Source organism: Patiria miniata, unplaced genomic scaffold, assembly GCF_015706575.1.
Source record: "Patiria miniata isolate m_02_andy unplaced genomic scaffold, ASM1570657v1 HiC_scaffold_24, whole genome shotgun sequence".
Taxonomy (NCBI): Eukaryota; Metazoa; Echinodermata; class Asteroidea; order Valvatida; family Asterinidae; genus Patiria; species Patiria miniata.
In genome coordinates this window covers 8491729-8517193 of record NW_024037063.1, presented here as the reverse complement: position 1 = coordinate 8517193, position 25465 = coordinate 8491729, and the positions used below count along the sequence as shown (strand labels likewise).

General features: G+C 40.7%; 1 protein-coding gene across 2 annotated transcripts; it reads right to left on the bottom strand.

Annotated features, from left to right (window-relative positions):
* Positions 1-733: 733 nt before the first annotated feature.
* On the bottom strand, positions 734-23722 carry LOC119732498 (mannan-binding lectin serine protease 1-like). 2 transcript variants are annotated; one of them, XM_038206022.1, is made up of 6 exons: positions 23166-23722; positions 13245-13595; positions 10813-11154; positions 9781-10098; positions 6872-7171; positions 734-4255 (listed from the first exon to the last, which is right to left on the bottom strand). In XM_038206022.1, exons 1-6 carry the CDS (start codon positions 23281-23283, stop codon positions 3465-3467), a joined length of 2220 nt encoding a protein of 739 aa, XP_038061950.1. In that variant the 5' UTR covers positions 23284-23722; the 3' UTR covers positions 734-3464. The 2 variants fall into 2 exon arrangements, with proteins under 2 accessions (XP_038061950.1, XP_038061951.1); XM_038206023.1 differs by lacking the exon at positions 13245-13595.
* Between the last annotated feature and the right edge of the window lie 1743 nt (positions 23723-25465).

Sequence of the window (25465 nt, the reverse complement as noted above, 5' to 3'; positions counted from 1 at the left end):
CGGCTAGATGTCGTTCGGTTCAAGTAAGTTTGTATTTCTGTCTTTCTTCCCCAAATTTAATTATGCCTAATAAAATTATAGAATGGACAGAGACATTTTGTATGAATCAAGGTTCTTATTTTCCTCTTGAAAGACCCGATCATACTTAACGCAATTGCAAATGCCAGGCGATTTTGACGTCAAAAAACGTTTACAGCAAAATTCGCTGACTTAAAAATGTGTTTGAGAGCTGTTGACAATTTGGAGTGCGAAAACTGGTGATGTCATGAGTTCGCGTCTCTTTTGTGAACCCGGCCTTTAGATGTTGCGTGGGAGGGTACCGAAATACCTGAAGTGCATCGTCAATAGATCGTTAATCTAAATTGTTGGGCAATATTGTATGAGGTTATTTAGGAAAGGAAGTCGTCATACAAAAGCCAGTTGTCAGTCATCCTACTTTCTTCCTAATTCCACCCTTGAAAATATCAGAATTTTCCCGCGTGGTGAGTTTTTAATCTATATGGAATAACTTTAATTCACTGAATTCCAAATATAAAGGACCACAAAAAAATAACGACAAATTTCATTAAATACGTTATTTTTGTATCAAAGTTTGAAGGTGAGATTTTATTTCTTCCGGGAAAAACCGTGATGTCTTTGACACCAAAAATATTACTGAGCTAATAATTAACGTGCACAAAATAAATTATAAATTGCATAATATATACACTATATACACACAAATATAGTTGGATAAAGTGTAAATATAGAAGCGGCTATTTCAATATTTTCTTTTAACATTGACGTTAAGTTACATTTAATATTTTAAGACAAAATCGAAACGACGGTCTACAAGCCTTTAGCGCTATTGTCACGTTTGTGTCTGTTTGAAAAACAGCGAATTTAAAAGTTTAAATTACCATTTGTTTTAACAGCCTAGCACTGCAAATAAATACACCGAATACGCGCTATTATACAATTTAAACAATGGAATTTGAGTGTTGAGGACTATCAGTTACTTCTTAAAAAAAAAAGGTAAAGATGACAGTTTTTCTGCTCTCTGTTTTGCTAGCAGCAGAAAACGTATTGCACTTTCTTTGAATGTAATGTCACCATGCATCGCTGCATTAGATAAAAGATGACAACGTCAAACACAAATCTCTGATTAACGAGAATCATCTATATGACTTCAACACAGATTAAACTGTTTTATAGGGTAGTATGAATATCGGACTGATACTGATGTATAGCTTTAAGTTACAATCAGCATGTGTCTGATTGTCTTTATAACATAATATAATCCAGTAATCATTCGCTGGAGATAAGGAAGTTGGGGCCTTGTATGGTTGCCACACCAAGCACCGCAATACACTTCTAACTTGACATCATTCTCACATGTAGAATTGTCACCGAAATGCCCACAGAAATATAAATACCAAGGATAACAATGTAACTACGGACAGCGCTTACAAACGCTTAACTCATAACTCTTCAAACGAAGATACATGACATTTCGTGTACGTGTACACTCTTATACGGGCAACAATAAACACGCAAGTAGGCCTATACAGAATTCCAAAAATAAGTGAATAACATTAATAGAGATACTCTTTAACATATACGTTTGGGAAAAGCCAATACCATACAGATTGCATAACAGCTAACAAAGTGACGGTAGTTGAGTTGCATTTTCTAAGCCGATCAATTTAAGTAAGTAAATTTAGTTTTACACAGTTTACCTCACCTATACGAAGACATGATATTTATAAGACACTTCCATATTAAAAAAAAAAAGTTCAACTGGCAAGAAATAACTAAGTTCGACATAACACAAGATCCTCGACATCCAGTACTAACAAAGGGAAGCCACTCCATTAACTCCATTACTCTATCAACGGGTAAAGTTAAGCTTCTTGTAACCGATTGTTTTTCCTTGAAATCTTGACTGAGGAATGTAAATGGAATATCTACTCTGTTACAACAGCAAACTAGGAAAACACCCAAATACAACGATAACATTTTAGGTAACCTCTTTACCCCTCCGCTATTTTTGGTAACCACTCAAGCTTCTAAGTTAATCCAAAGGTAAGCTAAGTTGCACTTTTTGGACCAGTTGTCGCTTTATCCTGTGGGTCAACTACAAGGCGGGATAACACCAAATACAATATTTTTGTTTCACTCAAAATGCTGGCTTGAAGTAGGCTGAGTATCACCCGTTGTTAAACGGAGCCCGCATTGCAAGCTTCCCAACAACGTCTGATATAATGTGTGCATGCACCATAAAGTGTGCAAGTGCACCAGCCAATCGGCATAAAGTGTGCAAGTCTTCAGAAGTTGTGACGTCGTTTCGAGCAGAAATTCGGCCTAAGCTGTTGACTGGTCAATAAGTTTTGGCTGCCATGTTTTTATAATATAACAACGGGTTATCGAAACCCGTATATAGGCACCCACTGAATGGTCAGAATCTGGAGGTCCAGGTGCAGACTTGTTTTGCAAATTGATGGCTGAATCTGCACGCATAGGCCTATCGCAATATAGGCGCTTGTTGTGCAATCGGCTATTCCATAGACTAACTTTGAGCGTCAAGTTATATCCAGTGGCGGTAAATAATGGCATGTTCTGCATAATACAAAATATGTAGACAGTTGAAGACAATGTACAAAAGGTCAGATTGCAATAATCATGCTCGAAAAATCTGAATGTACACAAAGATGCAAATGCTTCCATAATGATAAAAGACGTAGTGATGTTGGTATGTTGTTGGTCACGTGTGTTAGAACTATAACTTCCTCGCGTTAATCATTGTTTCGGTAAACATGGTAAGATCAGTTGGAATTCACAGCTAAACTGTGATCAAGAATATTCAATACTTTATAGACCTAAAGGCGACGAAATTGACTAAAAAATGTTCCATCACTCTCATTATGCGTGTTCCATATATATAGTTGAGCTTTTTGGCTTGCTGTTTCGGTCATCAACATTACTTAATAAGGCCCTAAATCAGGGTCATTCTACTTGCAGTTTCTGCTTCGAATACTTCCTGATGATAAACACGAATGACAAACTTTCGCAATTAAAAATGGTTTTAAGTATAGACGCGAGCTTTCGTATATATACCAGGTTTTTCTTCTATCTTCAGGCATCAAAGCACCATAAAACGAAAAACTGTCCCCTTTGGGGTATATACATGTATCGACAATATCAGTGCTTTCTCTTAAATAAATTAAATACTTTAAAATCGTTTTAAACAATGGGGCGAAAAGGTGAGGATTCGGGCGCGAGGTTATTGTACACTGTTATTTATGAAGCGTATTGTCAATCTATTTGAAACTACAGTGCGACGCAGCTGCTGCGCTTTTATTAATTTAGCATTAAATAAAAAGTAAATATTAGGCCAGATTTGGAAGTTATATATTTCGGAATATCTTGAAGAGAGTTTAAAAAAATTGCATAGATCACAATAAAATACCGAAAATACTCCGTCGCTAGCTCAGTTTAATTCCTGTTTGTTTACGAATCCAAGCTGTGTATCTATGGAGGCGTACATAGAAGCCATATTTGTCCTTCCTGTCACACCCCTCCCCCCAACTGACCACTCCCAGTATGTACCATCTGTCAGTGTTCATGTGCTGGACAGCAAACGGGGCCCCGCTGTCCCCTTCACACGAGTCTCCCCTATTAGCAGCACTGTAACCAGCGCAAAACATGTTTGGGGTGACCTCAAAATGCGTGGAACGACGACATACCACCTGGTCTTGAACAGGGAGAGTGACTCTCTTGAGGTGACGAGGATAGTTCTCGTCATGACTAGACACCTTCCCCCAGCCTGATACCGTCCCGTAGGTGCCAGGCCTTAGCATGGACTTGGACAGCGGTTTGACGGGTAAGCAGATTGGTTTCACATAGTCCGTGAATTGGATGGCCTGTGTAAGTTTGACGAGAGCCACATCGGCATCAAACAATTTGGTACTGAATGAACGATGCACCTTGATGTCCTCCACGCGGTAGACCTGCTCTTCCATCTCCGGTAAGCTCTTGTCGTGATCGCCCAGACGGATCATGATGTCATTTTTGGTGGCATTCCGAGCACGGATGCAGTGAGCAGCAGTCAGGATCCAGCGATTGTCCAGGATAGAGCCATGGCAGAAGAGGGTTCCCTTGTCGACGTACCAGAGCTGTGCAAGCCAAGGGGCTGAACCCTTGCGGGCATCTGTGCCAGTTGAGATCTTCTGTACGATGTCTCTGCTTGCGTCATATGGAGCGGGGCGCCCGCAGACTGAAAAATATAAAGAAACACCAGACGTCAACAAAAGGCAAAAGGCATTGTAAGGATTGCAATTTGGATGATATTTTAAGTTTTCAAACTTTTTTCTTGGTGCAGCGTGTTCTCAAAACGGACATCCTGCAACCTGAATTTGAAGCGAGTTGGTACACTTTTAAAGACCTGGGAATTAAAACAACCTCTGAGAAAAACATTTTTAAAGATATTTTTCTGGACAAACGAGATAACCATCTGGACAGAACTTTTTTTCCCACGAAAACTATTTTAATTGTATTTATAAACTTCCATTTTCAAGATAAACCCGTGTAAAATGTCTACAATTAAGTTCCAATGTTCATATACAAGGTCGATTGAATTTAGGGAAATTCCCATTTCAATATCGATGAAACGATTATGAGAAAATGTTTATATTCTGTGCAACATAAAGGTCCCTCAAAACGGTAGATACTTGTAAACAACCATCTTTTCGCGTGCAATTGATGAGAGACTCATGTAAAGCTGATTCAGCTTCCCGTTTAGATTTGGTACATTTCCTGCGTGCTGTAATATTTGATAGCTTACTTGACACACAATATCTGCACATGCATTAATCAATTTCACCGTCTCATCTCACACCTGTTCAGCAGTGATTCAGACAGAGGCCTAATTCCTCAGCCAACAATAAAACAAAAATGAGCAAGCTGTAATAAGTTGACCTAGTTGGTCATTTCTTTGGGTATTTATATTTGAAGTGGGACAACTTCATTATTGAGTGATATTTGCTGGTCCCAGAGGGCCAGCCCTGTGTCCTCTGTGCCTATCCTCACTGACTGACTGACTGACTTGCTCACTGTCACTTTAAAGCCGGGCAGTGCTATCATATAGGATTACCCTGTAACGCCCAAGGATGGGCAAACTCTGGCCCACTGTGTACACCGGATGCATGAATAAAAAGCTTCAGGCTTTACTAGGATTGCCTTGTTTGCTTCAGGAGGCGGCGATGTTCGCTTGAAATGTTCATTTAGATGCCCATTATTAAGATGAAAGCCTGTTATAAACGCCGTGCTACTGCCGTGCCGAACTCAAATGGTTCTAAGCGCCCTGCTAGGCCGGACCAAAGTTTAAACAATCAAATTAATTGAGTTTGGCGGGGCAGCACCGCGCAGAATTAGCTCAGCGTGTAGAACATGTCTTATACGGTATTACAACGTGCATATTTGTCATCATGATTTACTGACAAAGTCAGCTTTAGTCATGTACCTATACTATAGTTGCATAAAACCCAAGGGAGAAGGCTGGTGGAAAGGAATCAGCCTCTTTTTTTCTTCTTCAAGTTTGCTTCGGTTGCTAAAAGGTCAATATCGACCATAAGTTGACCCCAACTTGACGTTTTATCTTTCCAAGAAAGAGGACGTAAGCGTCAAACTCAGTGCCTGTTACCACAACTGAATGACACCCCTTTGAGAGTAAATTAAGAGAATTACCCCAAGAGGTGGGAGGTGGCGGCAGTTTCGAGCCATTATATTTTCGATATCGCGTAACTTCTGATATTGCAAAGCATCCCATAAAGAGTACAACTTTAGGGACAAGACGAATAAGAGTGAAAATCACTCTAGTTTTCGATTGATGTACTGGGGTAATAAACGAATTGCCCCAGTGAAAACTCGAGAGTGAAAACTCTAAACCGTCTTGTCCCAAGTTCACTCGGATGAAAGGAATTTTCTCTCGAATGAGAGTGAGGTTTAAATCTTTGAAAGTCCTATTATTGAGAAAATCCTATTTTGGCGACATTTTGCCGTCTCATGCATGTTTATGTTTATCAATCAGACCAGCCCAAATGTCTTGGTGCTGCCTAACACTCAGCAGAAAAGTTGCACAAACTAAGCAGAAAATAAGTGTACTAACTTTAAGCACTTTTTATGTTTAATGTTGTTGAATGTGCTAACGGTTGCGGGCACATGGAGATTTCTATAGTCACCAATTTTTAAGTAACTTTTTCCTCTGTTGTAAGAGTGCTTTTTGCTGCGCTCACTGCTTACGATCTCTATGAGGTAGACAGAGGCTCTGTTAGCAGAAAATCGGGTGCTAAAACAGCGCCATGAAATTGGGCTCTGGCAGGATCTAACATCGTACAGCCGACTAGCAGAGAATATATACTCAGCAGCAGTTTTTGATTTTCTTTCTAAGCATGTTACAGTCAGCCATCAGAGTCCAGTCACAGGCAATGGGCGTCCCACGCATGCATGAATCCCCCGTGCTAAGCACAATAATTTGTGTACTTAGCAGCATCACGAAATCGACTCTATAATTTTCGTCATACGACTAGTAAAAGAGACGCAGTGTGAGATGATTGTTTTGATTTGTTTTCTCTTCATGAGTTTAAATTCGTTGGAATCTCAAACGTGAGACCACAAACAGTTTCATCATAATCCACTTTCGCCATTTGCTTGAAGACTAGACTAATTACCCATGCATGCACATGTGTGTAGTTTCTTCATCACCCCTACCTGAAAAGGCAAGCCTCATAAAGCTTCCAGACCAGGGTATTAAGTCACAAATGACAGAGAGGAGTCAATTTGGAAAGGCTGGTCCTTTGCAACCAGCAATAATGTCATATTTGTGGTAACTTACTGTCTAGGATTTTTGGTTGGGCATCCACCGAGAAGGCAGCATACGGCCCACGGCCCACCGCGGTGTTGGCGGCCACCAGAAACTTGTAGCGTCTGAGGGCACGTGACTCAGGCAGAACTACGTTGGTGTCACTGGTATGATCACTGTAGCTGACTTGATCCGTTGTCACGTCCAGGAGTATGTAGGTATAGCCGGTGATGATGCCACCTCGATGTCCACACGGGACGGGGTCCCACGAGACACGCAGCTTGGTCCCGTCCACATACTTGGATTGTAGGCCAGTTGGCGCTGCAGAAGGCACTGTGGGTGTACAAGCAATTCATTCAAATCAGTTTCTAGTCGGAGCATGGAGCTATAAGTAAGCCTATACGTCTCAAGTTCGAAGTGATCGTCATTGAGCGACTCAAGCATCCCTTTTATTGGTCTGATTATAAACTTGATTGATAATAAACTCAAATTGCTATACTTAGCAACTTTTGAACAAGTTCAAGCTGCTAAACATATACCCTGTTCGTTCCGCAATGTTTAGTTCAAAGCTTCAATCGGCCTATTGAATGAATTTGTAAATGCAAAATCCTCCTTGTCAATTTGTCATATTTTGTGCTATAAGAATGTGTGAGCCGATCATGTTCAATCTACTGGGTTTTTATTCATTCAATTGATCTTTGATTATACAAATGGGATATTTAGAAGAAACAAAAAGTTTTGAGGGATACGAATGTTTTTATACCGTATGTAGGGAAACTGAAGATTTGGGAGGGACCTCATTAGTTTTAATTGCTTCTTAGCAGTGTGACTTGACTCGACTTGAAAACGGAAAAAATGGTTTGCGACTTGACTTGACTAAGTTGACTTGTGAAACTTTAACTTGTGACTTGACTTGACTCGTGTCTTGGTTACAACACTGCATCTAAGCTTTTAGTTGAAGACGTTCAATATTAACTGAATTATATTCACTTGACATGTGACAATTTCCTTGAACCTGTGGTGAATAGCGCGGTACTTGAAAGGCTTCGTCCGTAAACAATTTTATGTGATACTTTATGACTGACCGGACGATATGGGAAAGTCTTTATATCGAGTGTGATGTAGTTGAACTCGTCAACCATTAGCCTTTGCTCCGAACCCCACAGTGCAGGGTCTCAAAGGCTTCATTATCCAATTACGGTGAGTGAACCCAGGGCGTTAGACCTATTCCACTGGGTTTGGTGTGGTTTATTGATCATTAAACGTGACTGCAAATGGCACACCACTATGTCACAAGTAAAGGTTTATGATACTATTTTGTGTATACCCAGTTGGTATCCAAATTCAAGTCAACCGAATCTAGATAATTATTTATTACCTGATATGGCGGACCTTATCTTACGTCAATTTTGGCTCCCTTATTTTCTGGCAGGAATGAAATGTGTTTCTCGCTTTACTGAGCAATGTGTATGGTTTCTGTTACTCGTCTTTTACTCTAATGACATATATCCAGGAAACAAAGGATATCAACTTGGCTTTGCAATGAGGGATTTCTAACGAAACAGGAAATGTTTTTCGACCTTGATTTGATACCGAGGTGGCGTCAGTCACACTTTAAAAAAAATGCTTAACACGTACTGGCTCGGGTACCAAAAAAATCGTCAAACTTTGAACGATTTTCCCGTGGGTTCCCAGTAAATCTAGAACAACATCTTTGAAGTTATCCGCTTCCATTAACCCATTTTGATTTGGGCTCAAGGGCAAAAATTCTCCCGGCATATCCCAAGAAACTAGCGGGTCAATTTCGGTTAGATGACAAACAAAGCTTAGCACCCAAGTTGGAACACTTTGAATAGACAATTTGAAAGTTTCTTCACCCTAACCCAGACTATAGGCTTCTCAGAACAACCCCGCCAGGCGACACTCACCATCTATGTAGCGTTAATATGACATTGTTATATTTCATGGCATGAAAAATTACGAGCATTTTTCGTCTGGTATTTCCTTAATGTTCGATATGATCGATTGAATGCGCATAAGTATATTATTGTGATCAGACAATGAACTCGAACTGGCAAATAGGCCTATACGTGAAGTTATTCGAAATCGTACCGCGTGTATTCAAATTGAGAACGGTTGATATATTAACTCTCTTTTATTATATTCGCTTTAAATGTTTCATGTGCATTCTCAAGGGTTTTTTAAGGTGAGAACCCTAATGGGTGGTATGGTTTAAATATAGTTTTGACACGAGGGGAAATTGGGGGAAAGTTCTGCGATACAAGTGTTATCATGTATCTTGTTGTTTAGGTCTTTAGGTTGTCTACCAATATCTGGGCGCCGTAAGTCTTGACTGCGCATATGTGGGAAGCAACATTTTAAAGACTGCGACGGATAGTGGTCGGATTAAATAATTTATTAATAGCACTTTGTCGAGTTATACACCGTCTTCAACTATGGCTTAAGACTATAATTATTCTGGCGAAGAACAAGAATTTCTCCGCCTCAAAATTCCCACCGTCTGGCCCCACATGTCTCGAGATGATTCACCTTTCCTGTATATACATATAGCTGTAATTCAACATCCCTAACTCTCCCTCTCGTGGTTTTCTGAGTTGGTTGTTTTGAATCTTAGAGATGTTGATCAATTGTGTTTGCTTGTCCTTTCATTATATTTTTGTTTGGACACTCACTTGTTATCAGTAACGCTTTTCAAGTGCCGGGGCTTAGGCCGGGCTTAAGGTTCTTTATGAGGGATCACTTTTAATCCACCATGTAAATCTAATTAGGAACTAGGGTCAAAGTGTGAAGGGTAAATAATTGGTCAAAATTAACACCAGAGGTCATTTTATGGATGCAAATTATGACTTTGGGCAACATGCAGTTCAATGCAAAAACATACCCAGTGAAATATTATGGTTGAACTTTCCACTTTTCCTTACCTTCCTCGTTAGTGGTGACATTGTGTCGCCACGCTTGGCTGATCCCGTACCGATTGCGTGACGTGACGTACACCGTGTAGGTTGAGTGTGGCTGCAGGCCGCCTATGGTGAACTGCGTGAGCTCGGTGCTGCCTGCCAACGAGGTGCTGTCTAGTACCTGGGCTTCCCGCTCGCACTGCCCCAGGCTCAGCTGCCTGAATTCGACAATGTAAGAGCTCGGGGAACAGTCTGGGTCATCGGGGCGTCCCCAGGACAGCTTCAACACCTTCCCTGTGCCGTTCTGAGGCCACACGACAGCATTGCTGACCTGAGACGGAGCTGTGGGATTGCCAAAGGAAGTCTGTCATTTCCTTATCTAGTTTAAAGGGGATTATTGTCATCCTCTGGCTTGAGCCCTTAACGCGACGAAAAGTGCATGCTATAGAGTAATTGATAACAGATATGAAATATGGGCTCCTTTAAACACTTTGCAAAACTAAATCTTTTTTTCCTCTCCCTGAAAATGTCGTTTTCTCGAAGAAAATAAGTACACGTGAAATAAAAACGTTTATTCGTCCTTTGTGTTGATTTGGAAACTGTTCAATAACTTGGAGTGCATAGCATGCATTGTAGCACTAGCTTGTCTGGCCCTGTACCCTTCGGCGTCCTGATTTTTGGAGATGCTGAGGGCAGTCCTTTCCACTGCCGGAAAAATGGATTAGACCTATGTCTATGCAGCGTCTGTTTATTGTCACTTTTCACTGCACTTTTCTCACCGGGTGACAATGGTTTTCCTACTTTAAGGGGGCAAAGGCAATTCTAGATCTAGGCTATACTGTGACTCTCAAAATGCCACTGGAATAATTTCATAACATTTCTCAACCACTGATTTCTGTTTGACTTAATTGGCCGTTCTTAAGTATAAGTTCGTTTTAATGCAGGTTATGGGGCAGCCAAAATAGCGACCATAAGAAATTAGAAAGATAGTTCACTCATTAACGAAGCATTTAATTGTGTAGCTAAACATTTCGAGTAGTTTGCCTTATAACTTACCCCCACATGGCGTGATGACAACCAGAGGTTGTGTAGTAGGCCCAACCTCCTCACCTTCTAGTCCAAGCCTGACTCCCTCTACGATGAATTCGTACCTGGTCCTCTCCTTCAAGCCAGTAACGGTATGGCGAGTCTCATAGTTACGGGGTTCAGCCGCTATCTCGTACTGCATGGTAGCATCGTTATCGGCGATACGATACTTGATAATGAAGCGAACGAGAAAGAGACTCTCGCCGTCAATCTCCCGGTACCAGTCCGACCAATCGAGGGTCACGCTCCCATCGCTGACATCGGTAGCAATCGGCTTGACTCCACTCGCCTGCTCCGAGCCCATGTTGAGAGCTGTAAAACGAACACAGTAGATGTAAACTAAGAACGGGATGAGCTTGTCCATGCTATGGCCAGGCATCAGCTCGGATCGTTCCAAGCAAGATGGCTGCGCCGGGCCACTCGCATCGGGCACTCGGGAAAACCCTGGAATCAACATTTTGAAGTTGGTGCCTTTCACTGCGTCAATGAAACAATTGACAAAACACACAGCAGCTCGGTTATGCAAATAAGCTTAGAGTGACGTTACTTAATTCATGAAGAAGTTGGGCCGTTGGAAGTTTGCAACTCTTAAGTAAACGTCACTAGAGACTGGCACATGAACGTGAGTGAGGCTTGCCTGACTATCGATCAACTCGGACAGCCAAAGCACAGCGAGCGTAAGCTTACGTGGCACGTATAAAGCGGAGATGATTAGTCACACTAGTCAAGTCAGTTCCAGAGTTACCCCTGACAAAAGTTCATATTATTAGCAAGGGTGTCCCACCCGATGAGTCTGCCCAGGCTAAGTTCCTTTGCGGTCCGTCCCTCATACTGCCCCTACCCGGTCAAGTTGTCTGCCGGTATGGGAAGCACACGTCATCATTCATCCATCATTATGCCCTTGACAAGCCTTTATGGTATTATTACATAAAATAAATGCTGGTTAGAAAGTAATACCAATGGATAAATGGCGTGATCTATAAAATAGCGCTGTGTGATTATGGAACATCTATTAAACTGGTATAACAACTGCCTCAAAGAGTATCTGGGTGTTTACTGCTATATTATAAACAAAAGAGATTTCGTACTGACATTCTGTACATACCACGACCTGGAGCAGCAACGGCAAAGTCTCATTAGCAATTATGAATAATTAGTGTCAGTGACAAAATGAGACACAGTTGTGCCGTTTTGAAGTCATTTTCGTATTTAAAGCGTTTAAGTTGTGTTTACCATTGTCCAATAATTATTTTACAAAAACTTCAAGCAGGATTGGCAAGCTGAAGAATAATAGAATTTTATTCATGCAACAATATATGGGCATGCCGTTTAAGGAGAGTGTCTTAAACATGCAGTAAAAAGCAAGCAAGGTGTAGGCTACATATCGTTATTTACTCTTATCTACATCAAGTATTTAATGTGGTGATGATACATAATGGCAATTTCCCGTAATAGAAGTGACGGCTACACGGTCCATGAACTTGGAATTATCCCAACTTCCCGATTAATCCTTCACTATGCAGCTTCATCAGTTTAATGTGTGTAGTGAGTTACAGTTGAGCAGCCGGGATATATTAAGATGCACAGGACAGCGGGGAACTTCCAAAATAACTTCCCTTCTAGTGTCTATCTCAGATCAGAGCAGATAGACTGTGTATGTCTGAGCTGCTACTTTCCCTCCGCCTGCTGCATTATGTGCCCTTGAATGTTGCGTATTCCTGTGTATCTTACTCAGCATCCATCCAATCAGCAATGCAGAATTAAAGAGCCCTTCTGAACAACTTGAGCTTCAGAGAATCGCTCAAAAAGGCCATGAACTGTGTCTGGTCTGTCCAAACGAAAAGATTGTTGATTATGACAACTTCTTAATACAATCGTTTCAAACTTTCTGAGCGTCCAGGGCCTCTTTGGACAAGTATGGTGTGACCGGCACTGGACACTTCGGTTAGCATTAGTGAGCGCATCAAAAGGAAACATATTTGGCTAAAGCACTATGTAAGCAGCATTCATCCATGATCTAACCATGGAGTCAATTAATAACTGAGTTGATAATGTAGCTCCAGAGCTAAGTTATTACACTTTGGCGGGCCGCTTTGGCCATATATCATGTTGAATAATGTCCATGTTTTGACGGCCTGCCATAAAGTTCTAGTTTTACATGCACATCTGCACTATTCCGCTACTGTGTTTCAAAGCGTGTTTCAAAGTCGAAAGGTTAGCGGTCCCCCTTGGAGACGAGCAAGGTGTTTATTTTTGATACAGCTGCAGCTATGTCATATTATACACACGTGCGTGGAAGTAGACCACGGCAAAGCTTTTGTTAATAAGCAAAATAAAAGAATTTAACATGGATGCTAAATCATGCATCATGCCAGCATACAGCTTCTCGGATGCATGATCACCTTGCTTCAATGGGAAGAGCTCAGTGGTTTCAGAGGCGCATCTGACCCAGGCAACCTCGAACGGGTTACACCAGTCATCTCCGGACGACACGTAGTCATCGCACTCCGTATTCTCCCCTTCTCTCCCAACGCAAGCCACCAGATCCACAAGGACCGGCTCTGAAAGCAAAGCCTCGGGTGTGGGTTGGGTTCGCGCTTCCACCGCCCCGCCGATATGTCCAAGCTGTCGGCATACCATGTGCGCAGCCTCCTTTGTCCAGTTTTGACCACACACCATCCTCCATTCATCATAGATGAAGGTTTCGACCACGCCCTCCATATCAGTGGTGCCATCGACGAGCCTTAGTCGCCCTATGGAGTGTTACCATATTTCATACGTTTGAATTTTACTTACAAAAAAGAACGGAAAATTGAGGTACCTTTTAGGAATAACAGTTTCAAAATATGGTTAAAAATTTGATTTGCGATAACGCTATCTATGGATCTCAATCATCTCAATTTCTTTTAAAATAGAGTCTACTATAATATGACGGACTTAAACAAATGTAAACTCCCAAATATTCTGACCATTTGAATACAGAACTTTTAATGTGACAGTTTTTAATTCTGTTTGCCAAGCTTTGAAACACTTAGGCCTAGCAGGCGCTTTCCGACGCTCTTTTTTAACCGGACCTTGAAATGCATCAGGGAATTGTTGTCTGCCCGAAATTGCTATTAATGAACACCGCCCTCTGTTGGTGATGACACACCGCATTATTTGAAGTAGTGCAACGTTTAGAAGCTTTAACAAGACTTCTAAGTTAAAATAAGAAAGATTGATTGATCTCGTGAAATAGGTGATTCAATGAATTTTTCACAATGGGCAATCATGGAATGATAAGCACTAATCGATAAGCATTAAATTGACAGACGCAGTTTTTCCCAGTCCTTGGGACCAACATGTAATGGGTGTCACAACATAGCATCACATCACGCATACTGCCGGCTGCTGAACGTTTACTTGAAATATCAACATTTTTACAACCATCAGGCTTAACTTTAATCGGGATAAGGTCCCAACACGACCCTTGAACATGGGACGTGTGGTTCTAGATACCACCCAGAATTTATCCAAACAGTGTCAGGGGTATTGATGTTCGGTCTGGACCCCTGCCTGTCAATGTCACGCATCACGTATATGCCAATGATTAGAAACAAAGACAATGAGAAACAACCGCCATAATCTAAGTCTGCTATGGGTTCACACACCTGTATAGGCCAAAACCCATCTGCCGAGCTCATGAATCAAAGTTATATCCTCAAATATATTCTATATTAGAGAGTTCTGAGAGCCATAAAATTGGGGAAATGAAGATATATGGCAATGAACCTCTAGCCCGGGCTTGGGGCTTCCAATTCTGAGTATTTTGAATGCAATTGGACTCGAAAGTAGCGTTATTTTGCCATGTTGTGGAGTGATCGTTTTCAAGATGGCTACTTTTCCGCTTATGGGAAAATAGGGGTCGTCTTCTTTGGGTGAAAATTTCTCGAAACGTCAATGTTCAACCCACGAAAAAATGAGAAGAAAATGAAAGATGACATGTCGATCATCATTTTTCTTTGCAGCTAATACCTGTGAGAATTCTGAGTTGTTTTGTTTTTTAATTTTGAAGTATGGGCGTTTAGCAATGGTGTCTATGGGAATTCGAATACAGGGGTGCATCCCTATAGCGTCACAGCCACAAACCTGAAAATGCTTCATGAAAGTGATCGGTTGAACAGAATTGTTTCCCTTTATGAATTACATCCCGCGCGCCTGACCTGGCCTTCGTTAGCACCCCGCACAAATACATCAAGAATTCAGATGCACATATCAAATTTAGCTCTACGGTAGTGTTTGTGTGAAAACGCAGCTTGATTCCCCCCTGGTGGTTGAGGTATTTTTACCCAAAGTGCCCGAAACCAAACATATTTTCAGCCTGAATTATATTTTGTTTATTTGTGCACCTTTCGCCCTAAAGCTATAAGACGTTTCAGATGTCCTTACAGAAACCATCATTTATCTTGACTGCATTCGGACATTTCTTAGTATATGGCTTCCATCTCAAGACACAAGCAAGCTCACGTGAAACAACGGAAATAATGGATCACTTACAGGAATTTCAAGTATGAAACTTGTCTCATGACCTCGGTTCAAATCTCACAGGGACAACTCCTAATATTGGCCATGGGTCGTAGTTTACAAATACTAGGAATGATGGTGTACAAAGTCATGCTTCACTTGGCTGAGTCCTTGTCCAAAAAAAACCCTTTTTTAATGTTCCACTCTTTTGCATGTGTGAAAACAATTGAATCATTAAGCTTTGGGGATTCCATGTAAAATGTATTCATAAGCTATAAACCACTGCTTGTATTACTTTCATTTCAAACGTATTATGATATAAAAGCCGTAGGCTGTAGGTGAAAATGCTGGACCGGATTTGAGAAAAACAAATGCTATTTTGTTGGTATGACATCATGAGAAGTTATCCTACACTCAATTAAAATTCTAGGCAAATCTGTGGAGGATGTGTTCCCGCCAAAAACATTATCCGTCTCAGGTACGTGACTACCCCATCCCCAATATCAGTTATTTCGTATTTAAAACTCTCCGGAAAATCTGGTTCACTATTATTTATTGATTTTCCGGTGCAAGTTCCAATGAACGGCCTTCGATTATACGAGGATTATGGCGGCTACGTGCCATTATTGTCGGCCGGTGTTCTGAACTTGCATACTTGAAGAAATTGTATGTCGCCACAAACGCTTTGATATAATTTATGGAGCGACTGAAAACATTAGCTTCATCCATCGCATTGCGCAGACATTTCTAAAAAAAACACAACAACAACAATCGCAGAGCTTGGAGGCTTTTGTAGCTAAGACTATAAATGCGCCCAGAAAAACACAGAGCAGCAACATATGCGGCACTTAGTTGTGTAGGCGTGGCCAATTGAAGCACATTAATTTTTTATTCCGTTACACCTCTGAAAGACTGGTTTTTAATGTTCCCAAACAAATCATTTTGCAGCTGCGAAACTCACGGAAGTCTGAAAAACGTGCAATGATTGATTGTACTTCGCTTGAGAAAATATTAACAACTTGGTTAGCTGTATAGTGATGAGGATTCAAAGACATTTTAGCTTGTATTCTCCGCGGTTTAATACAGCGATCTAAAAAAACTGTCTTTTCTGCTTTTAAAAAGTCCATATACTTCCCAACTAAGCAACCAAAAGCAATCGGATTACTTACTGAGAATGGATATTTTTGTTGCCTTTGTGACTGATTCAGTCAGTCACCATGCAACTGGCATATATGGTGTATCTCCTTATTCAATCTCTATTTTCTATGCTGATCTTTAGTTCTTATTCTCCGCATCCTATACGTTTAGGCCTACCCGGGCACAGCTCCAAATGTATTAGTACTAGTAGCAACTGCTGTCAGTGCTACTGAAAAGGAGTGGGCCTTACCTTTGTAAAAAAAAAAAAAAAATCAGAAGCCGCCGTCAATTGACAACAGAATCCACTGCAAATATTGTATAAAAAATAACCTCTAGTCCCCAATATCAATCAACGTTTTTCCGCCTCGGGAATATATTTGAACCAGTATTTGTGGGAATTTTACACAAGTCTTTGGGTATTTTGTAAAAAAAAAAGATGATTAATCGTTATGCATTTCCATCAAAGTTACTTGTTCAAAATCTAGACAGGTATTGTGAAACTATTCAAAAGATGAAATTTGAATCGGATGATGTAAATTCAATAATAGGTTTTGCCCTTCACCGACATAAACACTGTATACTCAGTGTGTTACCCCCCCCCCCCCCCTGAAAGTAAAGAAAAGGGTACTGTGAACGTTGTACAGGTATTACATGCCCAGACCATTTTGTATGGTCCTTTGATAGTTTGATGAGTAACTGAGCGTGACAGCGCGGCAGCTTTTAGAATTGCGTTAAACCACAAAGCAAATATATCCTCTCGGAGGGGAGGGGGGATACTTTGAGGTTGTTGGTTACCCTAAACCACAAATATGTTGACTTTATAACGCTAACTCCAACTAACTGAGGACACAGCTGCAGTAGGATTACCGTAAATGAAAGGCAGCTTAATATATTCTACGATACTTTCTAGAAGGTGGTAAAAAAAAAATAAAGTCGTTAACATGTATTTACATGTATTTCAAATATACATGTATTTCCTACCAGATGCAACCAGATATGAGAACGGTGCCTTTTGGCTATTGCTCAAATATCTGTAGGCCTACATGTGAAATAAATTGCTGTCTTCCGAATCATTTCCTTTCACTGTCGCCCAAAAGAAATTCTACTCAAAAGTGTCAGCTGCGTCTATAGTTTGACACTAACAAGACGGGAGTAAATCTTTCAAAGGATGGAATCTACGCGACGCTGCGTGAGCTATCCAGAATTTTGATTGTAATGTGCAAGGGTTAAGCCGATGTCAATTTCCACAATATTCCCGTCGAGACAAGCTGCAACAGGGGGAAAAACAGTTGAGCGTGCATGGTCTGTATGACAATGTTCCCCGGGAGATTTAGCAACAATCTCCCCGCATGACGGCGCAGTGTAAACGTGGGCAAGTTCATTGCGAGGTGAGGATCACTGATCCCAAAGCTGTATCACAGTTTTTTTGTAATGCTACCAAAGTTTACAACAGACTTGCTTTTATTGGGGATGATTGAACACAGTGTGAAACCCAGTAACACTGAGTGGTAAACAGAAGGGCAGCTTGCTGTATATGCATGATGTGAACTACCTCAACTGCTGTGAACATTTCCCATGCGTTGGCGTTTTTTTTAATTCTTAATAATTTCATAGCAAATGTGCATACCAGACAACAACTGGTACGGGATATATACAAGGCCTACGGTAGCCCAAGTCGTCTCTCATCAACTGTAACCTAACTGTTAGATTTCTAATCAATCAATCAATCAATAAATCAATTCACATCCAACAAATTCTAATATCTAATATAAAATAAAAACTTTCACTTTCGCGATGAGATTGAAAACTGCCCTCTTTAAAAGTGAAAAATGACTGAAAATGACCTTGAGAACCGACGTGCTGCCCAGGCCGTCACTGCCTGCGATAAACACAACTTTAGAACTCTGAACTCCCATTATCCTAATCCAACTTTGCCTAAAATGGTGGTTTCACAATAACTCTTGAATGACGACATTTCGAAACTGAAATTATGTGCAACAATCCCACAGTAATCGTGCTACGAGCTGTAAGAGTCATGGGTTCTTGTCTTATATTATAGGTGACGTGACACAGTAATCCTGAATACAGATGACCATTATTGGAACTAAGATAGTTAGTGCAATTAGTTAATGGCCCTCTGTCCATTCCAGATATTGCGAGGAAAAGCAGCTTATTTTGTCACCGTTTGATCGAATCCAGAGCCCAGGTTTGCACCATGACTATATGGCATGAGGGCAAAACAAGGCAAGCTAAAAACACTGGACGTTTTGAGAAAACTACTGACCATTGTTGTTTTAAAAATCTAAACACTTTCAATCGCTTGCATATATGCAAATAAGGCCTTGCGAAACTGGAGTTTGGGCAATCACCGCCAGGCCTAGTGTAGAACGGTACCGATACCATTTTCCAAGTTTCCATCGTCATGTTTTACACACTGTACAGTGCCGCACATCGCACTTGTTTGCACGCACCATCAAACATCATTCATGACCATGTCGAGCATACAACAAAGCAGCATTTTTTCCCTTGCCTGGCTCATAATTTTTCGTAACGAGGGTTCAGTTATTGTTGTTGCAATTCTACAAACAAGGTCACACACACAGAAATATGAGATGCTATACGAAGGTGGTCCACACGTCCCTGAGTAACTCGATAGTGGTTAACAGTTACATTCTATACCGGTATATATTATGGAACAAATGACCACTCCCAACAAATTTACCGTGCAACTTTGATTAGTTAAAAAAAAAAGCCACATTGAAGTCTAGCGTTCCACAATTAATTCTCACTGTTGAGTGGCTCAAGACAATTTTTTTACTCGAAATTTCATCAGCAACTACGTAACTTAAGACCGGACAGCAAAGCTCTACCAAGTGATATGCCTCATACAGCTGAAGAGCTGGACAAAAAGTCAGAAAAAATCGCTCCTCATCGCGCCTGGCTTGTCACTGACACTGGTCTCTGTAATCGGATGGGAGTATCGTCGACAGACGACATGTAAAGGATCTCTCAAAGCGGTGTGGATTAAATGTCTGACATGTAAGCAATAATCGACAAATCTCCTCTGTGACTCCAAGCAGAAATAACACACAGATACAGAAACCATTGTCTTTTTTTGGCAAAGCCCTACGAGTCGTAAAGGTTTACTGCGACTAAAAGGTTAATGACCTAGGCCTATACTTTTTCCCCAACAAGTGACTAATAAAGCTTCATGTGAAATTCCATAAAACTGTTAACTTGGCATGTACGAAACACCTTCCTACCGCATTCTCTCAAACCCATGAAGATCACGCTTTCGGAAAATGAAAAAACAAATCTCCAATTCCCGATCCCACCCCATCCCCACTCGATGGAATAAAGGAACTGTCTCAGTTTATTCCGGATGTTTTCAACTGATGGATTGATTTTTCACTTAAATCAGATTAAGAGTTAACGGAGATTTAGACACCATGAATTGGCCCTTTCAATTCAATTCTGGCCACACAGATTTTTCAGTAGCTGACGGAATATGAGTAGGAAACCCGGCCCGTATGGCGAGTGCTAGGTTCCCTAACTGGACAAAATTATGGTGGAGTTTCTCCTGTTTTTTTACCAACAAGTAATGTCATGTTTCAATTTTCAATTCGCTTTTACTAAAAAAAAAAAAAAGGTGTATAGTCTGCACAATGGTCTGTAGCGATTCACAAGCGTGTTTTCTAAAAAGACTCAAACTATTCAGACTCTTTCGTCTTCAAGGACTGATTCCATCCTTATATACGATCGGCTCTCATCAGATGCCAGTCCGATCAGGGGCGGAAGGGTTCCTATTTCTGCGGCCCATGGGTGGGTATAGACCCCTAACGCCCGAGCCAGCTCCACCACCGTTCATCCGCGACTGGTGGTTCCAACAAAAAAAAGAACTTAGACCTGGTTATACTTTATCCCTTTTCAACGAAGCTAAACTTTTTGATTTATTGGGGAGTCAGGTTGGTGCAGAGGACCTCTCCCAGCAAAGATTTGACTGCCGCCCAGGTCAACATGTTGATTTTGTTTCCGGTGCTTATACCTGATGCCGTGGGTTTTCCCTCTCAATTTATTATCTTCTGGTGTTTCCTCCCACCTCTAAAACTGAACATTTTTGTTTATTGTCTTATCTTTTCAAATCAGTTTTCCAGGTTTGCGAGCTACAGTTCCTATAGTGCACTCAAGAGGAGTCCTTGGTTTCATTACCAAAAATAAAATATTGTGTCGATTGTCGATTCAGCTCAAAGCACATGAGCGTATTTGATACTGACGTTGATATTTTATATATTTTATTATATGTGATTTTTGAGTGGGTCTGTCGCCGAGGTCATGGGTAATGCTGTCCATGATTCATGTGGTTCTAGAGGGAAGACTATAACATGACATCTTTTGCCCAAGCCATCACTGAATGACAAGCGTCTTATGGGGAGAACTAAGAAGGATGATGTCTTCGAAATGACATGACAGGAAGGGGGACTTCGTCATTTCCGTCAGGTGCTCTTGAGACATTAAAAATGGCATGTGTGACAGATAATAGGCTGTAGTATTCAAGTTCGTACAAATAAAACAAGTGTGTGGGTAATTTCAAACATCGTCTTGTATTTTTTTAGGCGATAAATTTGACCCTGATAATTTAGAACTACGTGCAGGCACGTCTGTGCAAAATCGTGTTGCAAAATGCAGTGATAGTCAGTCCATCGCAAGTCCATCAGAAGCCTGGCCACAACTAAAACACACGTTCTTTCACAATGTTCAGGGGATCAACAATTAAGGAATACTTTTGCAGCAGTTCATCATCATCTTGTGACTTAATTTGAGACTGGGGGACTTGTGATGGACTTGTAATGAACTCTCGCATTTAGATACGGCTATTTACGACACAACCTCTACAATCAAGATATCAGATAAGTTAAAATATGTCGGTCCAAAAAGATGAGCAACTTCGCATCATGACTAAGCTTAAACTAACAGTTGATTAGACATTCGTTACCTCCACAAACTTCTGTGCAAATTATCCATGCTCTGTATTTGCATACAACGTACTTTTAACATATATACTGCGGACCAACAAAAGCTTTATGATCGTCAAATAGGCCTATAATATACCAGTACCACTGCGCGATTATATTTCGACATCTGATGCTGTACGTGCACCCAACGCTGTGAGCAGAACCACCATGCATCGTTTAGGTTTTTCACTGTGTATTTGGCAGGTGGTGGGAAGTACGAATTCTGGCTATGCTTGTTAGAGGTACATGGCTCTTTTTTGGTTGACAGAATATGGGACTATAATATATGACAAATAAACACGACAATGGTATATTATTGACTCAACAGACTCAAGGCCGCTCTTTGTTGGTGTCTGCCGCGTAGAATCAAGCGCCTGCCCTTCATGGCTAGCCGCGCTGCACATTCGGTATTATTGACTGAGAATGTTCTCCTAATGAGGCATTTTGTTCCTTGGCTTATAGCATGCCACTCTATTCAATCGGTGAAAATATTGATTCATAAAACCAGCTTATATAGGCTAGGTTTAAACAGAGCCGCAAATCTTGTAAATATTTAATTTGGTTAAGTCACGCGGCGACCCATGTGTTTGTACACGCACGTAGGCCTGCGTGATTGGGGATCCCCCAACCCAACAGTCCAATCAAGGAGCAAGGAGCTTCCCCAGCTGAATGTCACAATTTCATAAACCATCAATCCCGTAGATAGGTTGGAGATTAAACTCCAAATCACATAATTTCCAAGGTGCACGCGTCAAAACAATTACTATATGATAAAGATTACCCACACAACTAATACTCACAACTTTTTATTACAGTTGACTATCGAGTTTTATGGAGGTCAAAGTCGAGAAGAATCATGTACGGTTGTCCCTAACTATGATCGAACGATACAAATACAACGTTGACTGTATTGTCTGGAAGTTATCTTGAACATCATGTCCATCATCTTTACTACTATCAAACATCAAACACATGGATGATAAAGTGAGATAATGTTGATATTGCCATTCTTACTACTGATGCGACCAAATGTATCGTTTGAGATGAGGAAAACCTACGCATTACACTATGCTCAACTGAGAAACGCTGGGTATCGCGTGAGCCGCGAAGATTACCCCCATACATTCCTGACATGCTCATAATTTCACGCTATCCTGATTATTATTGTACCCGATATACTAGCTCATATAAAATGTAATAAACATGATAAGCATGACTAGCGCTCTCACTTTAGTCCAGCAAAAAAGAACAATTATTAGTGGTTTACTTCGTAAGTTCTGGGGTTCTGTGACCTGTAATAGTACCAGACAAGAAAGCTATACTCAACTGTCACCCCGGCTTAGCTTATTCCATCGTTGATGCATTAACGTAAAACTGGCTAATCCGTTGCGATGGTCACAAGGGGATTGTAATAACTGCGAAACGATGGGAGATCTACTTGGTTAACCAAATCAATATTTGGACAGCTTTCAGAAGTCCAAACCGTGCTATGTGACAATCTCGAAAACTGACAAAAAAATGTTTGCGAAGTAAAGCTCCAGTGCAGTGTGCAAAGAACGAGTGAATGGGGAGCAATACCGAGGAAAAACTCCTCACCAATCTTCAAACGCAAGGGACTTTTTGGAACCTAAAAGTTTTGGTACAAAGAAAAATCAACCTTCAAGTACTCACCTGCCAATGAAGGCCAGCCGTCAATGCTAAAGGCCACATTCGTGACGCATGTACAAGCCAAGAACACCAGCACAACAGCCAACCACCAAGTCCGCGCCAAACCCATTGCCGCAGTCATCTCCCCGCCGGCCTGTAATTGCTCGATGGATCAACCGCACGGAAATCCTCACGTCTCCTCTAAATAATTCAACGGTGCCCTTTATCAGTCAATAAAGTCACCGTTCCGATACAATGTTTGTCCAAAGCTCAGGCTAAAAAGCTAACTTTGCCTGAGGTGCTTTGTTAAGACTTGTGTGTAATGGTCCTTCAAGTGAACGGAATACCGTAAAAGGTCTTATCCTCTTAAACAGTGTGCTCTAACCGAATCACCACATATAACTTAATGCCAACTTTTGTACACGATTTGAACTCGTGCAATGCAATAACTGTTTTTTTTTTATCCAGTCATTTCAAGCGAACAGCGATCATTCACGTTGATCCAGTTATGAATGAGGTGACACAGGTAGTTGGTAGGTTTATATAGGCACGGCAGTGGTATATGACCACGCATGAGCGGTCGGTACTTGTATTGATATGTACACTCATTGTACCTACAATATCGTAGACCACGTGCTTTGGTGGTAGTGGGATTCCCTGCTGCCTTATTTGTCATCGTCAGCGTCAGTCACTGGTCTGGTCACGGACCCTGGACTCATCCACTTCCACATGAATGACATCACCAACCGAAAAACAAATTCCGGGAGTATAGGTTATGTTCCAATGCTCATAGTCTTACTGGTATTGCTAATTCGATGATTGTATTGTTGTTTACCGCCAAAAATCAACCCTGTCCGAACGCGGAAGTCGGGAACCATAATCCGGTATTGCGCCAGACAAGACTGACTTGGGCCAACCTTGACTTAAAATATCGTAGTGCTAAATATAGAACACATATATACAACCTTTTCACTGGATTAAAGATTAACACAATCATAGCCCAATGTATTTTTGCAACTTTTATGCTTAAGGTATGACCATTCAGTTAAGGAGAAAAAAAATCAAACTTAACAAGAGGACGGTCCTGATACACATCCTGTGTTTTAATATTGTCTTGCACTGAGCAATATACTTTTACAATAATACATGTATACATTTATACATGCTGTGAATCTGAACAGTGTGTTTTGTATTCCAAATGAGAATCTCTAAGGACTTTGTTTTTCTTGCTCAAATTCGTCAGAAATACATTCAAATTCAAGCGATTTTGACCATGCTGTAATTCTTTGGCGCATTGATTTTCATCATGGCGTTCAGTTTCGTTTATAGATATTCAAATTTGTTTTCCGACACATCCAATTTAGAAGTTGTGTCACATAATTAAATAGCAACCAATCGTCATTCAGCATGGCACACCTCGATCTACTGAGGTTTCTGCATTCAATTCTCACTTTCCTTTCCATTTATGGGAAAGCAATATTGTGCATTAATAGCTGCATGCACATAAATGAACAAAAAGAAACTAAAAGTAACGGATAAAATAAAAACAAAGGCTTTCATTAGGACAGCTGCACGTTCCATGTTTAGTTTCTTTTTTTTTCCATTTCAAGGTGTCATTTATTTTCTTCGGCATCTATTCTTTCATCATTTCTCTATATTCCTTCTGACCTTAATATGAACTTCTTACAATTCTTACTCAAACAAATCTTAATCATATTTCAAGTATGTAGGCCTTTTATCTTCTTGGAATTATAAATATATTTCTTGCAATTTTCTGTGATTGTTCTCCACATATGATGTAAGTAGTGAATTCCAATGCCAAAATGTCGAAAATGTTTGCCCTTTTATGAATTTAGTTGACCATCTGTTCTTGGCAAGGGCGGATCCAGAACACATTTTTGCCAATTTTGTCAAAAAGTGGGTCAAAAAATAGTAAAATTTTGGATTCTAGATGCTCTGTGGTGCGATCTGAGGCAATTTCTGACCCAAAATGTCGAAAATGTACTCATTGCCTGCCTTATTGCAATGTCACATATTGGTTTCGTTTTGCCATGGCCTTTTGGATCTGGTTCTTGGTCCATGCCTTGAATGCTCTCCGTACTCTTAAATTTCATGTGATTGCCGCATTTTCCCGATCGCGTGCTCGAAAACAAAAATGAAAGGTTCGTTTTCGTTCAATGAACGATGATCTTAAACTGAATTCAAATTCACACTAAATGTGAATGACTCTGGAGCTAATTTGGGTGAAATTTGCTTAAGTTGAACGGGAAAATCTTTACTATGGACTCACTGTGATATTATATAACATCATTGTATGATAGCAA